Source organism: Notechis scutatus, chromosome 2 (genome assembly GCF_049901735.1).
Source record: "Notechis scutatus isolate UNSWTSFEM ecotype Mainland chromosome 2, rNotScu1.2, whole genome shotgun sequence".
Taxonomy (NCBI): domain Eukaryota; kingdom Metazoa; phylum Chordata; class Lepidosauria; order Squamata; family Elapidae; genus Notechis; species Notechis scutatus.
In genome coordinates, this window is record NC_142010.1 from 108,999,760 (window position 1) to 109,024,615 (window position 24,856).

Sequence of the window (24,856 nt, forward strand, 5' to 3'; positions counted from 1 at the left end):
GAAGCAACGTGGAAGGTCTCCCGATATGAAGTGCCCCACCAACGAAGGCAGCACCATATCCGGGCATGCAACAAAAGTACTTACTAACGACAAGCCCCCCCCGCTCTCCCCCCCATTTCGCATGTTTAATATGGGGCTTAATTTGGGGGGAGGGGCTTAATTTGATTTTATGCCAATAAAACATGGTGGGGCTTCCTATTGGTGGAGGCCGTATTGTTGGAGAAACACGGTACATACTTCCTTTCTATTGCTTTAAAAAAATATTTTATTCCACTAAGAAAGAGTGGGACATTTTATTCAACTAAGAGTGGGACATTTTCTGCATTGGTTCAACATGGTTTTTATGCAGGCTATTTGAAGGGAAATTGTGAAGGTTGTTGAACTACCCCTGTTCTCATTCCTGTTGTCTTTGCCTTAAAAGAGACACAACTCTGCTCATTATATGCCTGCTTCAGAACTCGACATACAAGTACAAAAGGGGTAGAGTTTGCATCATGATAATACAGTTCACATTTAATCATTGCTCCTCATGGGTGCAGGGGGGATGTTTTAAAAATCTCTTCTGGTAACATCTTGAAAGTAATCTGGATGGAACTTGGAGAGTGAAGATTCTCTACTTCACAGGTATCAAATTTGCTGTGTCACATTGCCATCACGTGACATTTCGTGATGTTTTTCACCTTCACAGAGCTGGGGTGTGCATGGCTTGCGCATGATGCATCCGGCCCACAGGCTGCCAATTTGACACTCCTGCTCTACTGAGCCTCCCATTGCTACTACCTTATTCCCATTCCACCAAACAGCACGGAAGCAGCTTCAGATATTCAGATACCTCCTCATTTATAGCGTATGTAATCCTAACATAATTTGAATCAAACTGGCCTGCCCTTGAATTTTCAAATATGATTTAATCATAAGCCCTTTGAATCCCTAATATTCAATCTGAAAGTAATCAGAGCTGATTTGCACAGGCCTAATAGGAACTTTTACCAGGAATATGGGATTAGCAATTATTGTACTTCCCGGCACATGTACATTTGGCAACGAGCCAGTTTTGTTATAGTATATGAAAGTTCTCACACTAGTTCCTAAAGCATTCTCTTTAATAGCATCTCAGGTGGGCTGAATTTCTTGGCTCCTGCTGATCTTCAGAACCAGGTATTAAAAAGAAGCAACGTTTTGCAGTATATCATCTTTTGGAACAACAGGGACTAGCTTCTACCCCCTGAAGTAAGTTGAAAGCAAAATGGAGATCAGCCCATTCCCCCTCCCCCCCCCCCCCCAGGAAAATTGACTTTAATTCTCTAGACAAGTTGAAAGGCTTCTGCTAGTAGGGAGTTGACAGATATATGTTGAAATTTTGAAGGAAAAAACTGCATCACACAGCAGGACCCACATTTTTCAGAAGTTGCCTTTTTGAAATTACTTTTCCCAGTAATTTTACTAGCATGCGAAATACTCATATTGGGAAACAAGTACTTGACACATTTTCTCTTATTGTTGATTAGCTTAATATGGCTAATTCTAATCATCATTAAATGAAAGAACAACCATTGTTTGTTTTTGCTGCATTCACATTTGAGGAAGAGCAAGCTTCATAGAGCTGCCTGGGGGTGCGGGGGAAGTGCCCAGAAGCTGACAATGAATATATGAATGTGCTGAAGTCTGTGACTGCTTGTTGTTAATGATGAAAAATAACATCACCCACTAAGATATGGAGGCTGAGATGCATAGTGGTGGTAAGGTAGCCTAAGAATTATCAGTGGGTAGAAGCTATTTGCAGATTAGATGGAACTGCAAGGGAGGCTTTTAACTGCAGGACTGGGCAATCTTTTAAAACTGGAGGAAGGCTGAAGATTATAATGGGCAATTATCCATAGAGGCAAGTATCAGGATTTTTTGGGTTTGGAAAGGATTGGAAAGTTGTGTTTTTAATAGTTTTAAACCCATGATAAAGCTTACATTATGCTTTCTATCCCATTAATGGAATAAAGAGAATCAGTTTGATGTAGTAGTTAAAGGCACTGGACTAAAAAACAGAAGACCTTAGTTCCAGCTTAGGTGCAAAATCAGCTGGGTGAACCTGGGCCAATTACTCTGTCTCAGACCTAGGAAGGAAGCAATGGCTTACCCGTGTTATCTGGAGTCAATGCTGACTTGATGGCAGACACATACACACACACACATACAAAGCAATGGAATAAAAGACACAGAGAGGAATATCTGTCCAAATGTATCGATATAGGATCTAAGACATTCATATTGAATGTGTGGAATGAGAGAATGAGAAACATAGAGAAACTAGATGCTGAACTGATATAAAAAGATATGCACATTTGGACCTGTGAAATCATTAGTAGAGTGATAGCCTAAAACTGCCTTTAGGAGTATTACTGACTTGAAGTTAAACAGATTAAAATGAATTATGTACAGCCTAATTTATTGGCTTCTGATGGATGGAGTCTATATTGGGTAACAGGTTCTTGCAATTCTCCCAGATTTTGAATTCACTATGTACTACATACTAGTTTATACTAGTACAAGGACTTGGGTTGATCAGATCTTGGAAGGGGTAAAACACTGGTAGCTTTGAGATATCTTTGTGGCTTTGTCTGCTTCATTCATCTCCCATCATATTTTATCTTTACTGTATTGAAGATATTTTGTTTTTTGCAAGCCAGATGGACACACAGGAGTCTGAGAAACCATTATAACAAGAAAGAAATACTCTAGACTCAATTTTAAGCAACTGAATTCAAACAAAACTAGGAAGGAATAGATGGTTGTTCTCCAAAGATGCACCTGAATGTTTGTTTTGCCCATTTTTTACCCCTTTGTAAAATTTGGTACAGAAAGCCATGTGTTTTGGCAGCACGATAACCTCCTTTTAAAGCCATCATCAGACCATGCTGTGGGCAATGGAGCAGAGGCACATTCACACTGTCTCAGGCAGCACCCCATGTGGGTACCACATTGTTATAATAACGCAACATCTTCACAACAGGACAGCTAGATTTCTTATGACACAACCTTGGTACAAGTCAAAATTGCAAAATTTCCACTTTTGATATTGACAGAAAGAGGAAAATAGCAAAAAAAAAAAAAAGAGTAACAATTTGGGGTCATTGTGCATGAAGTGCTGCAACTGGTCATATATGCAAGCCAGTTGCCAAGTGCTTGAAGTGTGACCATGTGACCATACAGTGCTTTGTGGTGTGTGTGTGTTAATTATAAATTCGAGGACAGGTTCTAAAAATTTTTAGTCCATCATAACTTTAAATGGTTGTTAAGTAACCAAACTTGCTAAGCAACCAAGAACCACCTGTACTAGTGCAGTCCATCAATAAGTCACCTACAATTACCTTAGTACTCATAATTGCTTTGATGGCCGATTCAAACTCCTTTGAATTATTATAATCCACTGTCCACACATGAGGTTTTCCAATGAAATCTTCTGCATAGGGATGCTGAGAGGATACCTAAAATGTACACAAGAAATGAATTACTTAGCATTTCCCATATGGCCCTCTGGGGTGGGAAACATTTCTGAAAATATGACAAAGCATTAGAGCCAGAAGAGCTACAGTAGTTATGAGATAAGGGTAGGAATGGGTTCATTTTGATTTCCTGACTGCTTCTGTTCCTTACTCTGAACTAATTCTTACTCGTTATTCTGCATCAGTGAATTCAGCAAAAAATGAAATCTCCATGAACATTTATACAAATGTTATAAGAATGTTTCCTACTGATTTCTGGCACATAATTCTTCTGCTGTTTGGACAAAACCAGGGGTGGTAGTTGTGGAACCCACAAGCTCTCACCATCATTCATGATGAGTGAGATTTTGGAAACTTCACAGGCATCTAAAGTGCCCCACTAAGGTTCCAAAAGTATGCATTTCATAAGTCTGCATAAACATTTTCATGGACCAAATCTTCCTTTTATATCAGATAAATTCTTATAAAATAATTTGAGTCATTTATACATTTTTCTAGGTTATTCAAAATCAAACATGAATTTGGCCGAAATATGGTCCAAATCTCTCACTCATATATCTACATGCATATTGCAACATGCAGAATCACTTTTACCTTGCTTTATGCAAGCAAGAATAACACGACACTTTTCTTCAAATGCATTTGTTGTCAGAACAACGCATTTAAGTAATTGGTTATATAACTTCTTTATCCTGGCCTCTGGAGCAGGCTATGTCTCAAAAGTATTGACGCATTTAGTCTGGATACAAATTACCCCTTTCTGCGTCAGATATCCAAGTCAACAAGACAGTTCTGGCTCATCAGTTCAGAAATCATAATGCAGTATGTTATGAAAAAGCAAACAGACAAAATAAGCTTGGTCGTACCATCATAAAGCAGACTAACCTCCCTTGATGTTGGCTTCCCTCTGAAGAATTCATGATTGAGTGAACTGTGGGGTGGATTGAAACGAGCTTGCAGAAAAACACATCCATTAGCTATTGCTTCCAAAGGGGCAGGGCCTTCGTAAGGAAAACCAAAGCCGATAAAGAGCTGTGGAAAGCAAATCCAGGCATTTAGCAATCTTTGGGAGATGTAGGCTATTCAAATATATGTATTTTCTCCTTCAGTTCCTTGCCTCGGCCAAGGAAAGAAACATTGGTGTACAACACTTTTGTAAAACAGTTTTGATTGCTCCTCTCTCGCCCATTCAGCCGAATGGAACTTATGGCTGTTTTACTATAAGTGGGAATGAATGTTCCATGAAGTCTTTGCTTGAACTTTTCATTGACATGTTTCCTCTTGGTTGATCAGTCTTCCTTTTTATATACTGTAGAACAAGCCACAGAATGTTTTTCCTCTCACTGCCTATGACTATTACCCTTTACTAACTTGCACATATTAATAATTAGCTATTGAAGTCTAATTTTCTTCAATAGGCCAGATGTCAAATGATAAGTTTATAAATGTTATCTTGTAATTTACTTTAGGCAGAGAAATGGTGAACAGTGTGAAATTGAGAAGTGCAAGTTCGGAATTTGGTTTCTTTATCTTTTCTTTCCTAGTCCTTCTTGTGTTTTTCATTTCTTTAATCCCTGCATTGAGAAGGCCTATACAATTAAATGGGGCTTCATTCACCCGTGTGGTCTCAGATTCCATGCATGCAATTTCAAAAGGTTGCACTTGTGAAAAAAAAAAACATTTCCAATATACTGCAGTAAGAACATGCTTTATGAGCTATTAGACCCTGAATTTGACCCTTGGAAGAAGCTAAGTGTTTGGAACTACATCTAAGAGTATGATCTCCCACACACTTTCACAAGTATGAAGTGTTACACGATCCAAATTTGGGAGGGAAAAGGTGTGCAATGTTCTATGACTGATATGCATCCTACCTTTCCCTCCCTGAAAAATAAATGTTCCAAAGTTCTGTTTAATTTGTCTTGAGTGATTCTATTTAGCTTTATTCTGGAGTAGCATTTAAAAACCAAAATGATGGATAAAACAAGCTGATCGTACATTTTGAATTCTGCCATCCTCCATAAGGCAATCTGGTCACCTACTGATAAAGTCTTTAACCCATAGTTCTAGTGGACAGATTTCATCCCTGGAATGCAAACTACTGTATATCTGTACTATCGTTTCCCATGGTTCCTGAAAAAAGTCTCCTGTCTTAAACTGTGTTCTCACAACCATTATAGTTTGACCATAATTTAGAGCAACGTGCATGGCTGTCTGGAGAATTCCAGGAGTCGAAAAACACACATCTTAAAATTCCCAAGGTTGGGAAACATTGATTTAGAGCAAAGACAAATGCTGTCAAGTGACTGATCCCCACTAGCAAATTAAGCAACTTGCCAAAGGACATTTTCTTCACTGATGTTTTTAATACCACTCCCCTGAGGTTCCATTGTTTTTCAGCTCTGCAATCCTGCGATGCAAGGCCATCTAGATCTTCTTTCCCAAGGCCTTTTGTAGGTATGAATACATTGCTATAATTTGTTTCTGTGTTCATGCAACTGCAGGAAGCAAAGCTTTTTTTCTGCCAAAAAGGGGCTTTTAACCAGTTAAACGAACTAGTTAATTTAACAATTAATGAGTGGAACGGTTTGCCTTCAGAAGCTGTGGGTGCTCCATCATTGGAAATTTTTAAGAAGAGAGTGGACAGCCATTTGTCTGAAATGGTATAGGGGTTCATGCTTGAGCAAGGGGTTGGACTAGAAGACCCTCCAAGATCCCTTCCAACTGTTAATCTGTTATTCTTTAAGAGCTGCAGTGGTGGTGGTAGAATGCAGTACTTGCAGGCTACTACTGCTGCCTGCCATCTGCCTGCAATTTGGCAGTACAAGAATCTCACCAGGCTCAAATTTGATTCAGCCTTCCATCCTTCCAAGGTAGGTAAAATGAGGACCCAAATTGTTGGGAGCAATATGCTGACTCTGTAAACTGCTTAGAGAGGGCTGTAAAAGCACTGTGAAGACTAAGTGCTATTGCTAAGTGCTATTTTTTTCCTTTAGCATCCACACATTCCTCAGCTAGGGAACAGAATTATCTGGCCAATACCTTGGCTTTTCTCAGCAGTTGCTGAAAGTCATGCTGGGGCAAAAGACCGTGATTCTTCACAAAAGCTGGAACCTCCGGTGGGCGTTGGGTTTCATAATAAACAGTGCCATGGATCTCCATGTACTTGTTAAGGATGGCTAGAAACTTCTCTTTACCCTGGAAAGAAAAGAAAAGAAAAGAAAGGAAAGGAAAGGAAGGAAAGGAAAGGAAAGGAAAGGAAAGGAAAGAAAAGAAAGAAAAGAAAGAAAAGAAAAGAAAGGAAAGGAAAGGAAAGGAAAGGAAAGAAAAGAAAGAAAAGAAAAGAAAGGAAAGGAAAGGAAAGGAAAGGAAAGGGAAAGGAAAGAAAAGAAAAGAAAGAAAAGAAAAGAAAAGAAAAGAAAGGAAAGGAAAGGAAAGGAAAGGAAAGGAAAGGAAAGGAAAGGAAAGGAAAGGAAAAAGGAAAGGAAAGGAAAGGAAAGGAAAGGAAGGAAAGGAAAGGAAGAAAAAAAAGGAAAGGAAAGGAAAGGAAAGGAAAGAAAAGAAAAGAAAAGAAAAGAAAAGAAAAGAAAGGAAAGGAAAGGAAAGGAAAGGAAAGGAAAGGAAAGAAAAGAAAAGAAAAGAAAGGAAAGGAAAGGAAAGGAAAGGAAAGGAAAGAAAAGAAAAGAAAGGAAAGGAAAGGAAAGGAAAGAAAAGGAAAGAAAGGAAAGAAAGGAAAGGAAAGGAAAGGAAAGGAAAGGAAAGGAAAGGAAAGGAAAGGAAAGGAAAGGGGCTAGTCAGGGCCTGTTAAGACAGCTTGAAATCCTGAACATTTTGCTCTCTATTTTTCTTCCTCAACAGGCTTTGGAGTTTCTTTGGATGGCTTTTGTGAACTTGTGAGAGGAGGTAGAGGTACTTTGTTCTTCCTTTATGATATTTATGTATTAGTATTTTACATACTATCTCAATCCAGTAAGATCTGGGCAGTCTTCAGACATTTTGCTGCTTAGATAACATCCCCCCTCCCTCTTTCCTAGCATGACAAAGTCCCATGTGGGTTCTTTATGATACATTTCTTGGGTTTCATATGGAAAGATGAAATACAATGCATCTCACACACTCAGCCCTAACTAAATCAAAGGCAAGAGTGCCACCAGAGACAACTCAAGAGTCAGGCAGCTTAGAAATATGATATATACATAGGCAAATTTTGATATATATTTTCCTCCTTCGGGGGGGCACAATATAATATCTTTTCTACCAAATCTAATATGAATAGCTAAAAGAAGAGCCAGTGGAAAATACATTTTCAGCAGTCTGCTGCCAACTACATTTGAGAGTAAGGATTCTGTAACCCTCAAATTTTATTAAACTTACATAGATTTTATTCAACTGTTAGTCTTCTGCTGAAGAAACATAGAATTAAGCAAATAAAATGCATTCCAAATCACATTTGTAGATCCACTAAGGCAGGAATAAAAGAATAAGCTGTGATTTGAGAATGCTGTTTCTTCAAAAACCTCACCACAGCTATAAGCTGTCTGTGTTTAGAGACCCTTCTGTGAATGTGAGATTAAAAAATACTGGCCTATAATAGAAGGAATGTTATAAGACAATGGATATTTGCCCTTCTATAATATCTTTTTTAATGAACATGGTTGATTTAACTTTGTACTGTGTGCGTGCGTGTATGTGTGTATGTATGTATGTATATGTATTTGTACACACACACACAGACACAGACACAGACACATCCCATATCAAAAACCAAGCTTTACTTTTTAATGAGTAGGGCCTGAAATAGATGAAATTTTCATTACCTGAGAATCAAACCTTCAATTCTAGTGGAAATTAACTCAATCCACTAAGCAGTGCAACTGGCCTTAACTAATATTTAGAGTTAATGTCAATGTAAACATAACACTTAAAACAAACCATACTCTTGGTGTCTATAAAACTGCTTTTTAGATTAACTTTAGATTAACAAGGGATCTGTGTAGTTTTCTTCTGCACTTCGTTTCTCCCCAAAGGGTGAATCTGCACCCCAAATTTCCCTTTTAACATTAAAGATTAGCCTCAATAAATTAAACTAAACACCCAGCCAAAAATTCTAAGTACTTGAAAACTTACTATGGATATTTTGTTTCTGGCATTTACTAGTAGATACTAAATAAAATATCACTTTAGTACAATTTGGATGGGGGTTTTTTTGTGGCTTAAAATATTTGTGTCCATGTGTACATCTAGGAGTACAAGTCCCCAAAACAAACACACAAATTTATTCTTAATGAGAGGGGCTTCCTGTACTGTATGATTTCTCTCTCTCTCTCTCTTTTGCTCTTTCTCCTTTATTCTAATTCTTCTGCAACACCCATCCTGTTAGAGAATGATTGTCTTTGATCAGTGTGTGTATTTATTTATCCATGGGTTACTGAAAAGCCTTCACAATGAAAAAAAAAGTATAAACCAGAGATATTATAAACAGCAATTAAAAGCCTGGTAAACAGTTCTATTTGGAAACATTCAAAGGGTACGTTTAGCAAATAGCACATTCAGTGCAAAGCTAAAGAGAAAAATAGGGCGAACCATTTATATGTTAGAAGGTGAGAGCCTCTCGAACACCTTCTTGAGTGCAGGTAGAAAATGTAATTGCTTCTATCTTGTTTAATTGCTTTATTGCGGGAAGAAAATAGACAGATTTAAAAAGATAAAAGAAGAAGAAAAGTGGTATCTTGCTGCCACGACCTGGCAATTTTCCTTCTGGAGATCCAACATGCATTAGGTTGATTAATTTGGAGCTCATCTGATGCTATCTTTAAATAATTGCACAGAGCTGGTAAGGACTTCATTAACGCTCTATCTAATGCATACACTTGCAGATCAATATATGTTGCACAATATTCCCAAGCATGGATCTCTTTTCTGCAGCCAGCACAAATTCTACTCAAAAAAGCAAATTCCCCTTTGAATTCAGCTGTGGTCAGCACCAAACAGCACTCTGAACAGCACTCTTTTCATTCCCCTTTCCTTTCTTCAACTCCTCATCTACCTCAGCCTTAAAAGACCTAATTATTCTGAGGAAAAAGCAAAGATGTCAACATTCAATATGGTGGATCTGAAACTCAACTTTACACAAATTCTCCTAATTAATGCTCATAAAGGAAGGAATGTCCCGGTATTGCTGATCAATTTATAAAACCTGCAACAGCCATGTGGTACAAAGATTGGGCTCAATTGCTCCCACTTCAAGAGATCAGTAGTGGGTCTTCGTCATTTCAAATACCAGCATTCATCTAATTCCTATCTCCTGGAGCAGTGTGCACAGCATCATATACAGGGAGTCTTCAACTGATGACCACAAATTGAGCCCCAAATTTATGTTGCTAAGTGAGACATTTGTTAAGCGAGTTTTGCCTCATTTTATGACCTTTCTTGCCACACCTGTTAAGTGAATCACTGCAAGGTTGCAATGCATGGTTGTTGACAGAATCTGGCTTCCCCATTGATTTTTCTCATCAGAAGTTGCAAAAAGTGATCAAATGACCCCGGGATACTGCAACCATCATAAATATGAACAAGTTGCCAGCTATCTGAATTTTGATCACATGACCATGGGGATACTGCAATGGTCATAAGTGTGAAAAATAAGTCACTTTTTTCAGTGCCATTATAACCTTGAATGCTCACTAAACAAATGGTTGTAACTTGTGGACTACCAGTATCAGCTTTTTGGAAACAGTGAATTCAAGTGAATAGGCCACAGAACAGTGGTGGGATTCAAATTTTTTTACAACCGGTTCTGTGGGCATGGCTTGGTAGGCATGACAGGGGAAGGATACTGTAAAATCTCCAGTCAGAGGTGGTATTTGACGGTTCTCTGAACTACTCAAAATTTCCTCTACTGGTTCTCCAGAACTGGTCAGTACCTGCTGAATACCACCTCTGCCAGAGTACAGCTAGAGCTAAGCATACTAGCAGCTGTGAAATGTTCTGGGGAACCCAGATATTTATTTCTGGATTCCATGAACTCTATAGCTTCCTTGGAGCCTGTGACAACTCAAACTGGGAAAAGAAATGAAGCTACCTGGCTGCCTACCTTTTTTCTGTTCAGACCCTTTTCCCACCCAGTTTCACAAATGGACATATAAACTCTGAAAAGAGTTGAGGGGCATTGGCATCAAAGCCAGCAAAGCCAGTGGACAATTTAATTCCTAGATATATATATATATATTTACACCCAAGCAAATAGTTGAAAAAAAAGAAAAGGAGAAAAGGGTGGAGGAGGCAGCTTTATTATTCCTTGCTGTCAAAAATTAGGCCAAGTTGCTGCATCAAGTTGCTACTGGTCTCCTTTTGGCTGATAATTAGTAATGACTGGCAAGAAAACAAGCCGTCTGTCAAACAAGGAATGAGATTTGCCTGTATAGCAACTGAGTCTCTGTGGTGATGTCATTGCAGGCCCCACCCTGCAGCTTCATCATGATGGAGGCAAAAGGGAGGGTGATGCAGTGTGATGTCACTGCAGGGCAAGGCTTGCCACTCCTTGCCCATTGGGTCCCTCCCAGCTGTGCAAGATGCCTTAGAATCGATGTTGTTTCAAAATGTGTTTTTGAGTATATAGAACAGTGGTGGGATTCATTTTTTTTTAGAACCGGTTCTGTGGGCGTGGCTTGGTGGGCATGGCAGGGGAAGGAAGGATACTGTAAAACCTCCAGTCAGAGGTGGTATTTGTTGGTTCTCTGAACTACTCAAAATTTCCGCTACCAGTTCTCCAGAACTGGTCAGAACCTGCTGAATACCACCTCTGATACAAAGGCACAAATGTGTTGGTACTTTTTTTTAAATGCAGCTGTATCTTGTCTCAGTATCATAATGCTGTTCTGCCCATGTGTGTGATCTGCTTCCTTTCATTGTGTATTATTGCCTTGCCTCAGGCAACTTTTTCCTCAAATTCCCCAAAATTTCAACAATGGGCTATTCCTGATTTAAAATTCTACCCTTAGTATTTCTGGCCATGAAACACATCCCAGGCCCACCGCTGGACCTTATAGCAGAGGTACAGAAATGTTTTAGCATGGATTCTACAGGTGAATGTTTCATGATTTCTGATTCTACACAGGGATGTCTGAACACAATTGAGCAGAAGAATATATATGATGATGATGCTACCTAGTTAGGGTAATGAAACATCTGCAAGAAAACAAGCAAGCTCAGAGAGCACCAAGGAGTCCTCATATATAATGTATATGCGTCACATATTTATTCCTACATATCAACAAAGGAAAACCATTTGATAGCAGATATGTATTTATAGTAATTGCTTTATTTGTTTTGTGTTAGATATGCATAGAAATGAACAAGACAGTAAAATATGTTGCATGTTTGGTTGGAGTCATAAATATGATGGGAAAAGAGAAAGAACTTTCTCTAAAGAAGTCTGCAGTTTCTCTTTGTGGTTGATGCTCTTCACTGCCTCTTAATAGAGCTTTTTTGCCGCTTAGAGATTTCAGTAAGGAGCAATTGCCGAATGAGGCATAACTGATTTCTCCAATTGTGGAGGGGCCAGATTTCTAGGGAGAAAATGTCTCTGCCAGAGTGTGTGTAGATTAAAAAAAAAAAAACCTTTCTCTTAAAAATTCACTATGAACACTTTGATTCTGCCTAGGGAAGAAATAATTGTTTTCTCTGAAAAATGGAACAGTAGTCACAGGAGGGAAGATAACCCTTTTCATAGATATGCAAAGTAGACACCAGCAGCAAATGAGAGGAAGCAACATGAAGAAAATGAGAACTTGCCATGTCCATGTCCTTTATAAAGAATGTATGTGTGTTGAGCAAATGCCATTTGTATCAAGGCAATCAGAATAAAATGATTTATCTTGCTAAAAAGACGAGATGAATGTCACTTTAAAGAATTATCCAAAATCTCTTTGTAATAATTCATATTAAACTCCACTTTGAAAACAGTTATTTAAATGCATATAATCTACATATGAAAAGCATTAAAGCACTATTTGTTCTGCTATAATACATTAAACATATATGTATAGTTCAAAATGATTTGTGACTTACTGTACCTGTAACTGGAAATCCATGTTGGCACATAGAGAGAAGCAAGAAGAGGCAAGATTGACTTCCTGTGTATAAAAGACAACAAACTAAAATGCTCCAAGATGGTGAAATACAAGTTATATGACCATGTAAAGAGCTTGGGTGGATCAGAACAGCCATTCATCAAATCTAACTTCCCCCAGCCTGGTGGTCACCAAACAAGCTGAATTTATAATCAACCCATAGCAAATTCTTCTTCATTCTTGAAAAGGCCAGCAACATAGCTGTCATCCTTCTTCCCGTGGAAAAAAAAAATATTCTCCAAATAAAAACAAAACAAAACAAAACAGAACCAATGCTATGAATGTTTTAGATGACTTAGGTTTGAAGAGGTCAGCTTGAATGATCGAATATGGAACATAGAACTCTTAAAAGTTGTGATTAGTTCAGAATCTGATCTTCGTTTGTAGCATTAATACAGGAAAATATTTACTATGGTCAGTTGGCCTGTGTGACTTGTCTTCTTCTAGGAAAATTGAAATAATTTAAAGCAAGCAAGCAAGCTTTGATTGCCAGTTTGTATCCTCAAGATATGAGCTTTGCAACCTGAAGTCAGACCAATCATGACATCTTTCTCTCAGTTCTACCAACCACCCCATACTGCACAGCCAGGTTTTTGAAGGAGTAGATCCCCTATACAGTAGTTGAATGATGGATTTTGAGAAAATCTTTGGGTTGCAGTTTCAGAATACTGTCCAAATAGTGCTTCTACTGAAACTTCACATGAAATTAATTTAGTATAGCTTTTTCAATTCAGGGTTGTCTTGAATGTCAGTTTTTCTTCTCTTGGGCAAAATTCTCACCGAATGTCACCATAGCTTAAAACTGCAGCCTGCTTTTCTATGACATTCATAAATGCCCCTGGGGCCATTATTAACATTAAGTAGTGTAAAGAATAAAAAATTAAGATAAACAAAGATTAAGGTCTGGACCGTCACAAAATCAATCTAATAGTCATAGTTTTCCCAGGCTAAATATAAAATTCAAAGAACTCAACAGGGAGTGAGACTATGCAACTAGGTTTGGTATGAAAAAAAAAGAGACTTGTGGATTATGCACCCAGAATTAGCATGCAAGATGTGGTGTCTGAAGATGGGATTCTCTAGAAAGAGGTTCCCAAACTCTGCAGGACTGCAACACTTAAAATGGCACATATGTTTATGTGGTTCTTCCCCCATCCTCACCCTCAATTAAACAAATGATTTCATTAATGTAGGGTTGAGCAAGATATTTATATATCACTTTTATTCATTAATACAAAGGGCATTTTAAACTTGGTTTAGCAACTGCCCTTCAAGGTTTGGATAAATAAAATCAGGAGCAAAACCCAGACCCAATTTTGACCCTGCAACTCCTTTGCCTGTGGAAGCTGGATCAGGCTGGGAAAAGTGTGTGAATTCACTCGGTCAGTTAAATCCCAATTTGAGGAGATAAAGGATACATTCCTTATTTCACAAGATCCTTGAGCTTATATATAAAATGCACCCCAAAGGCATAAAAGGCATTTCAAACAGTGGCGAGGGATGAATGAGTTTCATTATTTATATCAGTGATCCCCAACCTTTTTGACGCCGCGGCCCGGTACCGGCATCAGCTGGGCGCCGCCGGCGCCGCCGCCATCTTTTTTGATGAAAAAGTGCTTCCGGTGACTCACAGGAAGCACGTTTTCATCAAAAAGATGGCGGCGCTTACGCTTCGGTGAGCTTTTCCAGGTAGAAATGGCTTTCTACCCGGAAAAGCTCACCGAGCGCTAGCGCCGCCATCTTTTTTGATGAAAGCGTGCTTCCGGTGAGCTTTCTACCCGGAAAAGCTCACCGGAAGCACTTTTTCATGAAAAAAGATGGCAGCGCCCAGCAAGCCAGCGGCCCGGTAGGAGTTGTTCCGCGGCCCGGTACCGGTTCCCGGACCGGTGGTTGGGGACCCCTGATTTATATGGTTGGGATGAAATGTTTGTTTGTGTATGTAACCAACCTTCCAAATGCTGGCTTCCTTCCCATAGACAACTGCCATATTGTTGGCCTTGTTGGATTTAATAAATTGCTTCTCAGTCACATTGAGCTCTTCTGACACAAACCCCATGAAAGAATTATCTGGTGTATGAGCTGTGGAGGAATAACATATTAACATGTCACTGTAACAATGGAAATATTCATCTCTCTCCTCTGAATAATACAATCTACCCAGAGGTGGTATTCAGCAGGTTCTGACCAGGTCTGGAGAACCAGTAGAGGAAATTTTAAGTAGTTCAGAGAACCAGCAAATACCGCCATTGACTGGCCCCACCCCTATCTATTCTCTGCCTCCCGAGTCTCAGCTGATCAGCTGGGTCTTCTTTTGTTGCCCTGCACAGGAGAACAGAGCTGGAAAGCAGGTTAGTGGGGTGGGGAAGGAATGGAGATTTTGCAGTAACCTTCCCCTGCCATGCCCACCAAGCCACGCCCACAGAACTGGTAGTAAAAAGTTTTGAATCCCACCACTGAATCTACCCCATCTCCAATGAAATAGCATTCCATTTCATTGGAAGAGTATATCTTTTGTAGAGGCGACATTGAATTTTGTGCTTGCCCTAGATCAGGGGTATTCAATCTTGGCAACTTTAAGATCTGTGGATTTCAACTAGCAATGGTCCTGGCTGGACAATTCTGGGAGTTGCAGTCCGTAATTCTTAAAGTTGCCGAAACCCCTGCCCTAGAGTTTCTACGATTTCTTGCAAACTTTATGTATCAAACCCTGAAACATGGGATCCTAAACATCATCATTATCAGAGTTGGAAGACACCTTGGAGGTCTTTTACTCCAACCCCCTGCTCATGCAGGAGACCCTATACCATTTCAGATAAATGGATATCCAGAATCTTAAAACCCTCCTGTGATGGAGCACCCACAACCCCTGAAGACAAGCCCTTCCATTGGTCGATTGTTCTCACTGTCAGGAAATTTCTCCTTAGTTCTAGGTCTATACCACCAATCCTCTGGCTATCCACAGGAGAAGAGCTTTGCTGGTTTAGACATCAAATATCCTTATTTTAAAAATGAATCTACTAATATATTTCAAACCTCTCTTACCTGATACTTTTCATTCTGTAATAGAATACCACTTTAATTTTATTTATTTTTTTGTTCATGCAACAGCTATAATAGTTGAATGAGCTGTCTGGACAATTTTTAAAAACAAAAGATCAGTCCTGAAAAAAATGCTACTTTTATATAACAATTTATTTTGGCTCATAATTTGCACTTGGTAAAAAGTGTTTAAAAATCTTAGTGTAAACTTGGCTGGCCATACTAATTCTTATTATTGTTTGGAAAGTTTTCAAAGCTTTGATGATTTGGGCATACTCAATGACTTGTATTGATGCTAAAGTTGTATTTTTCCAAAATTCAAATATTTGGGTAATTGAATTATTTTAGAACTGAAACGTGTTGCAGGATTAATTCAACAATATGCTATAGTTTGCAGTTTATAAGATCAATTCAACTTCTGGTTCCATGAATAAAGTTTCATCTAAAATAACAAGAAGATCAAATAATTAATGGTAATTTCTTAAAACCAAGAGCTATCTGCTATTGATCCTGTTATTGGATCAGTGATTCATCAGATTTTCATGAACAACCCATATTTATTGAGAAAAAATAAAAGGGGAATAAAAGAAAATGTAACAGTACTAGCTTTGGAGAAAGGGAAGAATGATAGAGTATATTTAATTCCCAGTACATTTTGTAGACTATGTGCCAAAATATCACATGGACCTCCAGATGTCAGATTTCTATCTACTCTAACAAGTATGCTCAATAGTAAGGAATCATAGAAGCTGCAGTCCATTGACATCTGGAGAGCTATAGGCTACTCATTCCAACCTTGAGTATGTATGCATGCTCACAACTTGGTTCGTGCAATTAGGAATATTTCTTTGTCCTGAATTCAAGTCATTTATACAGTATGTAATCCGGGCCATTCATATATATACAGTATATACTACATATATATACATATATATACATATATGTATATGGCTGGTGATGGCAGATGAGATTCTGCCGAAACGTTGCTACAACTTTAAAAGCACAACTATAATGACGTGGGAAAATACCTGAACAAAGCTGAATACCATACATGTAAGTACCCATGAAAACTTAAGAAAACAAATATATATATATATATATATATATATATATATATATATATATATATATATATGTATGTATGTATGTATGTATGGTATGTATGTATGTATGTATGTATGTTGTGGCTCTGAGGTTTGAGCCCGCATTGTTAGAGGATGGAGACTCTGGACAATGGGGAAGAGGAGGATTTGGAAATGCCTTCCTCCCCAGGACCTTCCTCTTCGGCAATGCCTTCCTCCCTGATTGTGCCTCAGGTGTCGGCAGATAACTGAGAGGGAAAACCTGAGGCTAATCAGGAAAAGGAGGAGGGCATATCGGAGTCTCTGACAGAGAATCAAGCAGAGGAATGCTGGCTTGATGCGAAGCAGCGTCATAGGCAAAAGTGTGAGCTGCAACGCAGGAGGAAGGGATGAATCAGAGACTGAGCTGAGGGACTGACACATCCCACAGGGAATAAAAGTGGGTGTGTTCACTCTGAGAGCTTCATACGGGACAACGTGTGACTTATTCAGAGGAGCCTTGGAGTATTCTGTGTTGTGACAGCTTGTGTGATTTATATTCCTGCTTTCTTGTCAGACTTGGCAGACAGTGTGTGTGAGACTGCCAAGAACTTTATCGGCTCAAGGAATTAACTCTATAATTACTGGATTTGCTTGCTTGTTTGTATTCAGTTGGAGTTCGGACTTCTCACCTCCTTTGTAAAGGTGAGACATAACATACATACATACGTACGTACGTACGTGTGTGTGTGTGTGTGTGTGTGTGTGTGTGTGTGTGTGTGGTATTCAGCTTTGTTCGGGTATTTTCCCACATCATTATAGTTGTGCTTTTAAAGTTGTAGCAACGTTTCGGCAAAATCTCATCTGCCATCATCAGGCTTCTGTATTGTGTTCGTCTGTGAGTCAGACTTTCACAGCCATTTCTGTTTTAAATTTGGTGCTAATCTACTGCTGTGCCAGAATGTTTTTTTCTTCATCCTGATTGGTTGGGAGTCTTGGTCTGTGTTTATTGGTCTTGGAGTTTGCTGTGTTCTGCTTGATTGGTGTTTCTAATATCTTCTGTCTGTTGTGTGGCTTTTTTGCCTTGATTGGCTGGCAACATTGTGTTTCCTGTATTGGAGGCTTTTAGTGCGGCTTGGCTCCGAGTAAACGGACGGCTATCATTTATTAGGAAGCTAGGTTTCATCTGGGTGCCTGGTTGGGGTGTGTTTGAGCCGGAGGTATAATTCTTATATTGAAAATAAAAAGAATCATTATGCTACATTTATCCATATTTTTATACTATTATTTTGTCTACACATTTTTACTACCACTGATTTTGAGTTTGGCTTTGTTTTGACTGCCTCTTGGCAGAAAAAAGGAGCACCAACCAGCATCTTCCTTGGTCTGCTTGCTTTCCCAGCATGTTGTCAAACTCAACAAAGAACTCATTCTTATCCCCTTATGCATGCCATATTTCTTTTTAAGAGATGGCAGGAAAGATCCACGGCTTCCTTTGCATGTATTTAAATATATGCTGGAGTCAATCATATAAGAATGGCCTTTCTGAATAGTGGTTAACAAGGCTTGAACCTTTATTAGAAAACACACTTGGTTTACTTAGAGATAATTCTTAATTCTTTGATAAAATATTCCCATGAGCATATCCCTGACATAATATTACAAACAAGAAAAATGTTATGAGATGATTACTGCTAAATGTCACCCTCAGCCAATATATATTATTAGAGGAATTAGGATAGTGAGAATTTTGGACTGATTGGGAGGACAGAAATTTCACTCTTTTAAGAGTCACTCTTAAAACTGACTCTTGTTCACTTGGCAAGGGCATCCTAAGGGGCCAAAAGAGACAAAGGGGGGGCAGTAACCAAACCTCTACCCTTTGTTTATGGTTATTGCATGTGGACATCCTTTCATTGGGTGATCCTGGACTCATCTTCTCTCTCAGCCTAACCTGCATGATAAATTTATTAGGAGGATAAAAAGGGATGCAATGAAAATCTGTGCTCTTTGCTAAAAGTATATGCATAAAACATTTATTTACAAATGAAACTTTTGTGTCTGTAACTTTAACTGAGCAAAACAGTGTATCATAAGGCAACAATTTTTGAACCAAGATATAAAATGGGTTAATTTATGGAATCCATCCATGGAATCCATGACTCCTGTGGGATTGAAATTTAGCAAATTTGTAGTTGCTTCTATGCTGCCACACTGTTGCCCAGATGTTCAGTAATCTGGTCCTGCTGTAGCACTCCAGAGACCAGGTACAGCAGCCTCTTCCTTGGCTGCTGGAGATCAGGTAGACTTATCCCACCCTAGCCCTTTGGAGGCCAGGTAGACCAGTCCCACTATGACCTGATGGAGGGCAGTCAACCACAGCGAAGCTGTCAAGAAGTTGAAAATTGTTGTCACTGTCACTGCTTTTTTGCCTTCGGTCATTCTGTTTCTCTGTTTTGGTAAGAAAATATCTCTGAAACAATGACCCAACGGATCACAGTTTGTTCATTGACAAATAAAATAGTAATATTGGATAAATCTGTCCTAAGTAGAACTAAATTGATAATGGCATATTATCAGTGAAAAACCTACAGACATGCCTAGCAGATCTCAAAGCTAACAAATAGGACAAAGAAATCCATTTTGACTATAAGAGATTGCCTGTGAAGCTAAGGATGAGTTAGTCTCACTACAAAAAGACTTTTCATTTCTAACCAATACATTGTTGATTCTCACCATACTGATTTCCAGGGACCTAGCAACAATGAAGTCACCCATCCTTAATTAAAACTAGAGCTACAATCTTCAGGCCACACATAGCTGGCCTTTTCCCAGGAAACCTGCCTGCTTCTAACAATGATTTCTGGTTTTTGTCATTCCCCCAGCCCATCTCTCTTTAACCTTCCAGTGTATTTTCCCACCTGCCTCTTCTGATAGTTTATCATGTCCTCAGGGAATTCTGAGACAGATTCTGTGCAATAAAATATATCAAAGGAAGGGGACATAAGAAACCTAATACGATGCCGATCTATAAAAGCCCATTTGTTTCATTTCTCATTTGATCCTTAGATTGTTTTGACCACAACATCACATCCCTCTGTTACTGCTTCAATTGGGTTTTAGCTAGGTGAAAATGATTGGTTATTTTGGCAACTTCCAAAGGGAGACAGAGAGAGAGAGAAAAAAACTTGCATGGGAATCATGCAGTGTCGGTCAAACTATGCTGAGGAAAAAGGTAGGTGCTGGGGTAGCCTGAAAACATAATTAACAGAACAGTGGGAGTGGGTAGTTAAAAGCTAAAGTGAAAGCTAATTAAAATGGCAGGCCCCATTAAGCCAACTTATCCTTGGGGTATCGTTGTCAAGGTTAAGGGCAGGGTGAATCAGCAAATTTGCCTATTGGGGCCCTTGGGAAATCAGTACAGAGGTGCACAAGTGGCAGAATATCTTAACGCAACAAGAGGCATCTCAGGGAAAAAGGTATTTTTAGTTTCTGTATTTGTGGTCCCTTTGGGATTTTTCCATTTTTCACAGCTTCAGCTTTATTCCCTAGTTTCCAGAACGGAATGTCAGTCAGTCAACCTGATGCAAATTACTGGTTCAAAAATATGATCAGATCTGGGCTGCCACAAAATCAGTGCAGTCACTAGACAACAGCAAAATATTAGAATTATATGTATCTTTTTACTGTTCTCATGGGATCATCTGTGCAGCCCAGATCTGGTCCCCTGGTTCAATCAGCAGTGGTGAAAAATAGCATCACAGATTGATTACCCGGTCAGGTAATGAGATCAATAATTGTTTGCTCAAAGTATAATCTCCAAGCTTGTCTTAGAGCAAAGAATGTTTTGAAGATGCAACAGTGCTGTAACAAGAAGGGCACACTGAAAGAGTTCAGATAATACATTTTTCTTTGCTTTATGTGCGTCCACTCCTCGAAAAGCAGAAATAAGGCTTGGAGAGCACAAGTTTGGCACACCTTCTGGCAGGGGTGTGATTCAAATTTCTTAGCAACCGGTTCTGTGGATGTGGCCTGGTGGTCATGTGACTGGCTGGGCATGGCTTGTTGACTGGACATAGCTTGGTGGTCATGTGACTGGCTGGGTACGGCTTGTATGTAAATATTATAAGTATTTATGTAAATATTGAATTTTTTTTATAAAAAAAGAGCAACTTTTACCCAAAATCAGGCAAAGCAGGCAAGCAGATTGAGTTGCTCACAGAATCACAGATTCATTCAGAGATCTGTGTTTCTGCCATCTGCTACCTGAGTCAACACTGAATAATAGAAGCTTCAGCTCAGCTCTGCCTTTCGATTAGCTAGAAAGCAAGAAATCCAACAATTGCCTGCTTTTTAGCTAATCTAAATCTCCAGACACAGCAGAACAGCTGATGGTCGGGGGGGGGGGTGGAAAAATAGCAACTTAGCAGGCAAGTTTGATGGCGTGCATGCCAGGTAAGGAGTGAGTGGGCAGGGCAGGGTCAGCCAGTGGTGCGATTTGCTGGCTCTACAGCAGGTAGAATCCCATCCCTAGTAAGAGTTCATTTTGCACACGTGTGTAGACCATTTCCAAAAAACCTCAGCTGTGCCACCCGGACAGCTAACAAGTGCTGTGCGTGGGTGCACAGCATTTGAAAATCCTCTTCTTTCCTGCTTTTTCAACCTCAGCCATGCCGTGCAAAGCAGCTGAAGTTGAAAAAGCAGGAAATAAAGGACAGCCAAGAGCCCGGGCGGGTAGCTGGGCCAAACAGAGCAACAGACACTGAACCGGTTCGGTGTCTGCTGCTCTTCAGAACTGGGCCAAACCAGTAGCATCCCACCCCTGCCTTCTGGGACAGACAAAGACAGTTCTGAGGTTTACAGAATGAATAGTACATTGAATAGTGTTCAGATAGTCATCCATGCTTCATATAAGTAGTCAACAGGCAATGTTCAGCATTCTAGACCAGCTGAAAGATCCCAAAAAACACATTTCAAAAGGGACTTTGGACAGAACATAGTGGAGGAGGTTTGTTTTTTGGGTTCTTCATATAAGCTTCCTGGAGATTTCTGTATTTCCACTCTGGAAACCTAGGAAGATTCTTACCTTGTTATCCCACATGATAACCACAATGAATATAAAAATCACTTACGAAACATTGTCATGAACTGTTTAGGATGGAGGTTCCAATAGCCCCAGTTTGTTCGATATCCATGTAGAGTGGCATATTCCTCATGGTTGTATGCAGGTTCAGTCCCAAAAGTATCAATTACTCGAACACGGCATCTGTGTAAGAGAATAAGAGAGGAAACCTATAACACTGACATCTTTGAAAGTCATGCTTTCTTAAGTGGAAGTACCCTATTATGTAATTTAGGATTCCTGTGATCTTCAATGAATAGTTATAAACTTCTTGCACCAGGGACCTGTTTATTTGTTGGCTTGTTTCGTAGAGATATATCCTGCTTTTTGTTCAAAGGCTGCACTTATTATTCCTGCTTTTTATTTGTCCTCACAATAGCAACCAATAGTTGGCAGAAAGAAATATGGCACAAACACACCTGATGAATTTCCATGGTTGAGGAGTACTCCAAACCTGGGTCTCTCCAATGCCAATCCAGCAGCTTAATCACTATAACATGCTAGCTCGACATTAGACTCATGTCCAAGAGTAGCCTTAGCAGTCAGGCACTGAGGAAATGCATTGCCAGAAACAGAAGAATTTGTCCCCAGTGCTTTGCACAACTTCTCTTAGCAATAGCAATAGCCCTTAGACTTATATATTGCTTCACAGTGCTTTACAGCTCTCTAAGCAGTTTACAAAGCCAGCCTATTGCCCCCAACAATCTGGGTCCTCATTTTACCCACCTCAGAAGGATGGAAGGCTGAGTTACCCTTGAGCTGGTCAGGATCAAATTCCTGGCAGTGGGCATTCTAACCATTGTGCCATCACGGCTCTCTTCCTTTCCATTTCAGACGATGTATGTAACCCACGCCCAAGTTAGTTTTGGACCTGAGTTTAATGCTCTTTCAGAAAAATTCTAGCCTGTGGGGCTTCCGGTTTCGCGCGGCTTCGGTGACAGCAGGAATTCGTGACTGTCCGCAATTCCTGCTGTGCTTGCCGCCAAGGTACCCCCGATCCAAACGGGTCAGGGGGATATGGCTGCCCTGTAGAGGCAGCCAAGAGAGAGGGGAGCCGGACAGGGGCTTGGGGTGTCGCAGACCCCTCCTCGTCCGGAAAAACCCCTTTTTCCCGAGGTGGTGGAGCAGCGGTCAGTGATGGCCGCCACGAAGAAGCCTGCAGCCGGGTAAGATTGTGCTGGAGGAAGCAGGAAAAGTGAAAGTGCTGTCTGAGCCGGGTCAATCAACAACTTTTAAACACCCTGGAAACTGAATTGTTTGAATTGCTGGAAGATACATTGTATCCCTAAGAAGATCGGAAAGCGGCGGAGAAAGCTGTCAAGGGGAAAAAAACCTTCTTCACTCTCCCACCCCATAGAAACAGCAGATGAAGATTTGGAAAATTTATCTGGGCACTGAAGGTAAATTATTTTGAAAGTTAAAGCCAAGGGATAAAGGATTCCTGGACATTGGATTTAATAATTTAAGAAATCGGAAAACCCTTATTGGAGGTATGGATTTCTGAATACTTAAAAGAAAATTGTTGTTGTAAGTGGGAAGGGAGAGGAAAAAAAATTGGAGCAGAAGTTGAAAAAGGAGGAGATTGCCTAGAACTTTAAAGAAAGATATATTGTAATTGGATCTCTTTGATTAAACAGTAACCCCAGAAAGAGAAAGAGAAGAAAGAACTTTGGTAACTTTGGAATTCTTTGCAATTATTTTTGATTAAAAATACTTGGGTGGTTGTTTTGGAAAAAGTTTTTCTCTTCACGATGGCATCGCTTGTGGATGAACTAAAAATTGAATATAAAAAATATAAAAAAGAAAAACAAGATGGAAAAGATACTTTGGGCACTCTATTTCAATTTCTAGAAATGGCAGTATGCACTTATGAAAAGTTGACTACGCAGCAGGACAACTGGGACAAAGAAGAAGAAGAATCCATATTTGATGAACAATGGGTTCTTTTGGGGAGGAGGAGAAAGAGGAAAAGAAAAAGGGGATTTTAAGGTTTGAAAAAACAAACAAAAAGAGAAAAATGAGATGAAAGGTGGATACAAGATTAGAAAACAACAGAAAGGGAGTAAGAAAAGGGAGGAGGAGAGACAAAGGGGTAAAAGGGCAAGGAGAAGAATAAGCAAGAGAGAAAGGAGGGGATGAGAAGCCTTAATGGTGGGAAGCAAGACTTAAAGAAACAAAGCTTATTTAGAGACAATGGGTAAATCTAATTGAAAAAAGGGATTCTGGAAGGTAGATAAGATTGTGTTTTTATATGTGTATTTAGAGTAAAATGCTTAAGATATAAATGAGTATCAATATATATGATTAGCTTTTTAATGATATGGATAATGGTTATATATGATTTTATTTAGTTATTGTTATGTTTTTACCCCTTTCATAAAATTTATTGTGTAACTTTAGAATGTACTAAACAGAATCCCAATATAAATTAAGTGTTATATTAAGTAATTTTAAGCTAGGGGAATGAGTCAAAGGCGTCACTCCAATCAGTGTACAGGAGAAGTATATTAAAAGAGAAAAGATGAATGGATAGATGGAAATAGAACAGACAAAGAATGATAAGTATTATGAACTGAATTGAGATAAGATAAATAAAACAAAATTAAGAAAGATAAAAGAGGGAAGAAGCTATATAGAAAGTTGAAAATGGTAATAAGATATGGAATGATATATAAAGTGAATATGATTTTTGAACTTGTGTCTGTGCGAAGAGTTTTTAGCCCGGGATTAAACAGCTTTCAGAAAAGATGTTTTATGTTTTTTTTTTTTTTATGTTTTATGTTTTGTATGCTTGTGTATTGTTTATGAAAGGCAATAAAACTTTAATTAGCAAGAAATATAATTTGGATAATAGAATGAAAAGGAGAAGTTGGGATAAGATACGAAGTTGAATAGATAACGTAAATATCTATATTACAATTTGGAACTATTTTGTACGTTCTATTGGTTTTCTCAGAAAGGATTTTTTATGTTATTATGCCTTGATTGTTTGTGTATTGTTTTTGT

At 39.1% G+C, this 24,856-nt stretch overlaps 1 protein-coding gene across 2 annotated transcripts in view; it reads right to left on the reverse strand.

The window, feature by feature from the left end:
• The window catches only part of MGAT5B (alpha-1,6-mannosylglycoprotein 6-beta-N-acetylglucosaminyltransferase B), a 256,643-nt gene that overhangs the window by 37,002 nt on the left and 194,785 nt on the right, over positions 1-24,856 (reverse strand). For both annotated transcript variants that reach the window (XM_026667540.2, XM_087955715.1), the window contains exons 10-14: positions 21,861-21,994; positions 14,577-14,707; positions 6,540-6,695; positions 4,383-4,529; positions 3,363-3,479 (exon numbers count right to left, since the gene is read on the reverse strand). In XM_026667540.2, the coding sequence (XP_026523325.2) occupies positions 3,363-3,479; positions 4,383-4,529; positions 6,540-6,695; positions 14,577-14,707; positions 21,861-21,994 (685 nt within the window). The remainder of the gene's footprint in view (positions 1-3,362; positions 3,480-4,382; positions 4,530-6,539; positions 6,696-14,576; positions 14,708-21,860; positions 21,995-24,856) is intronic.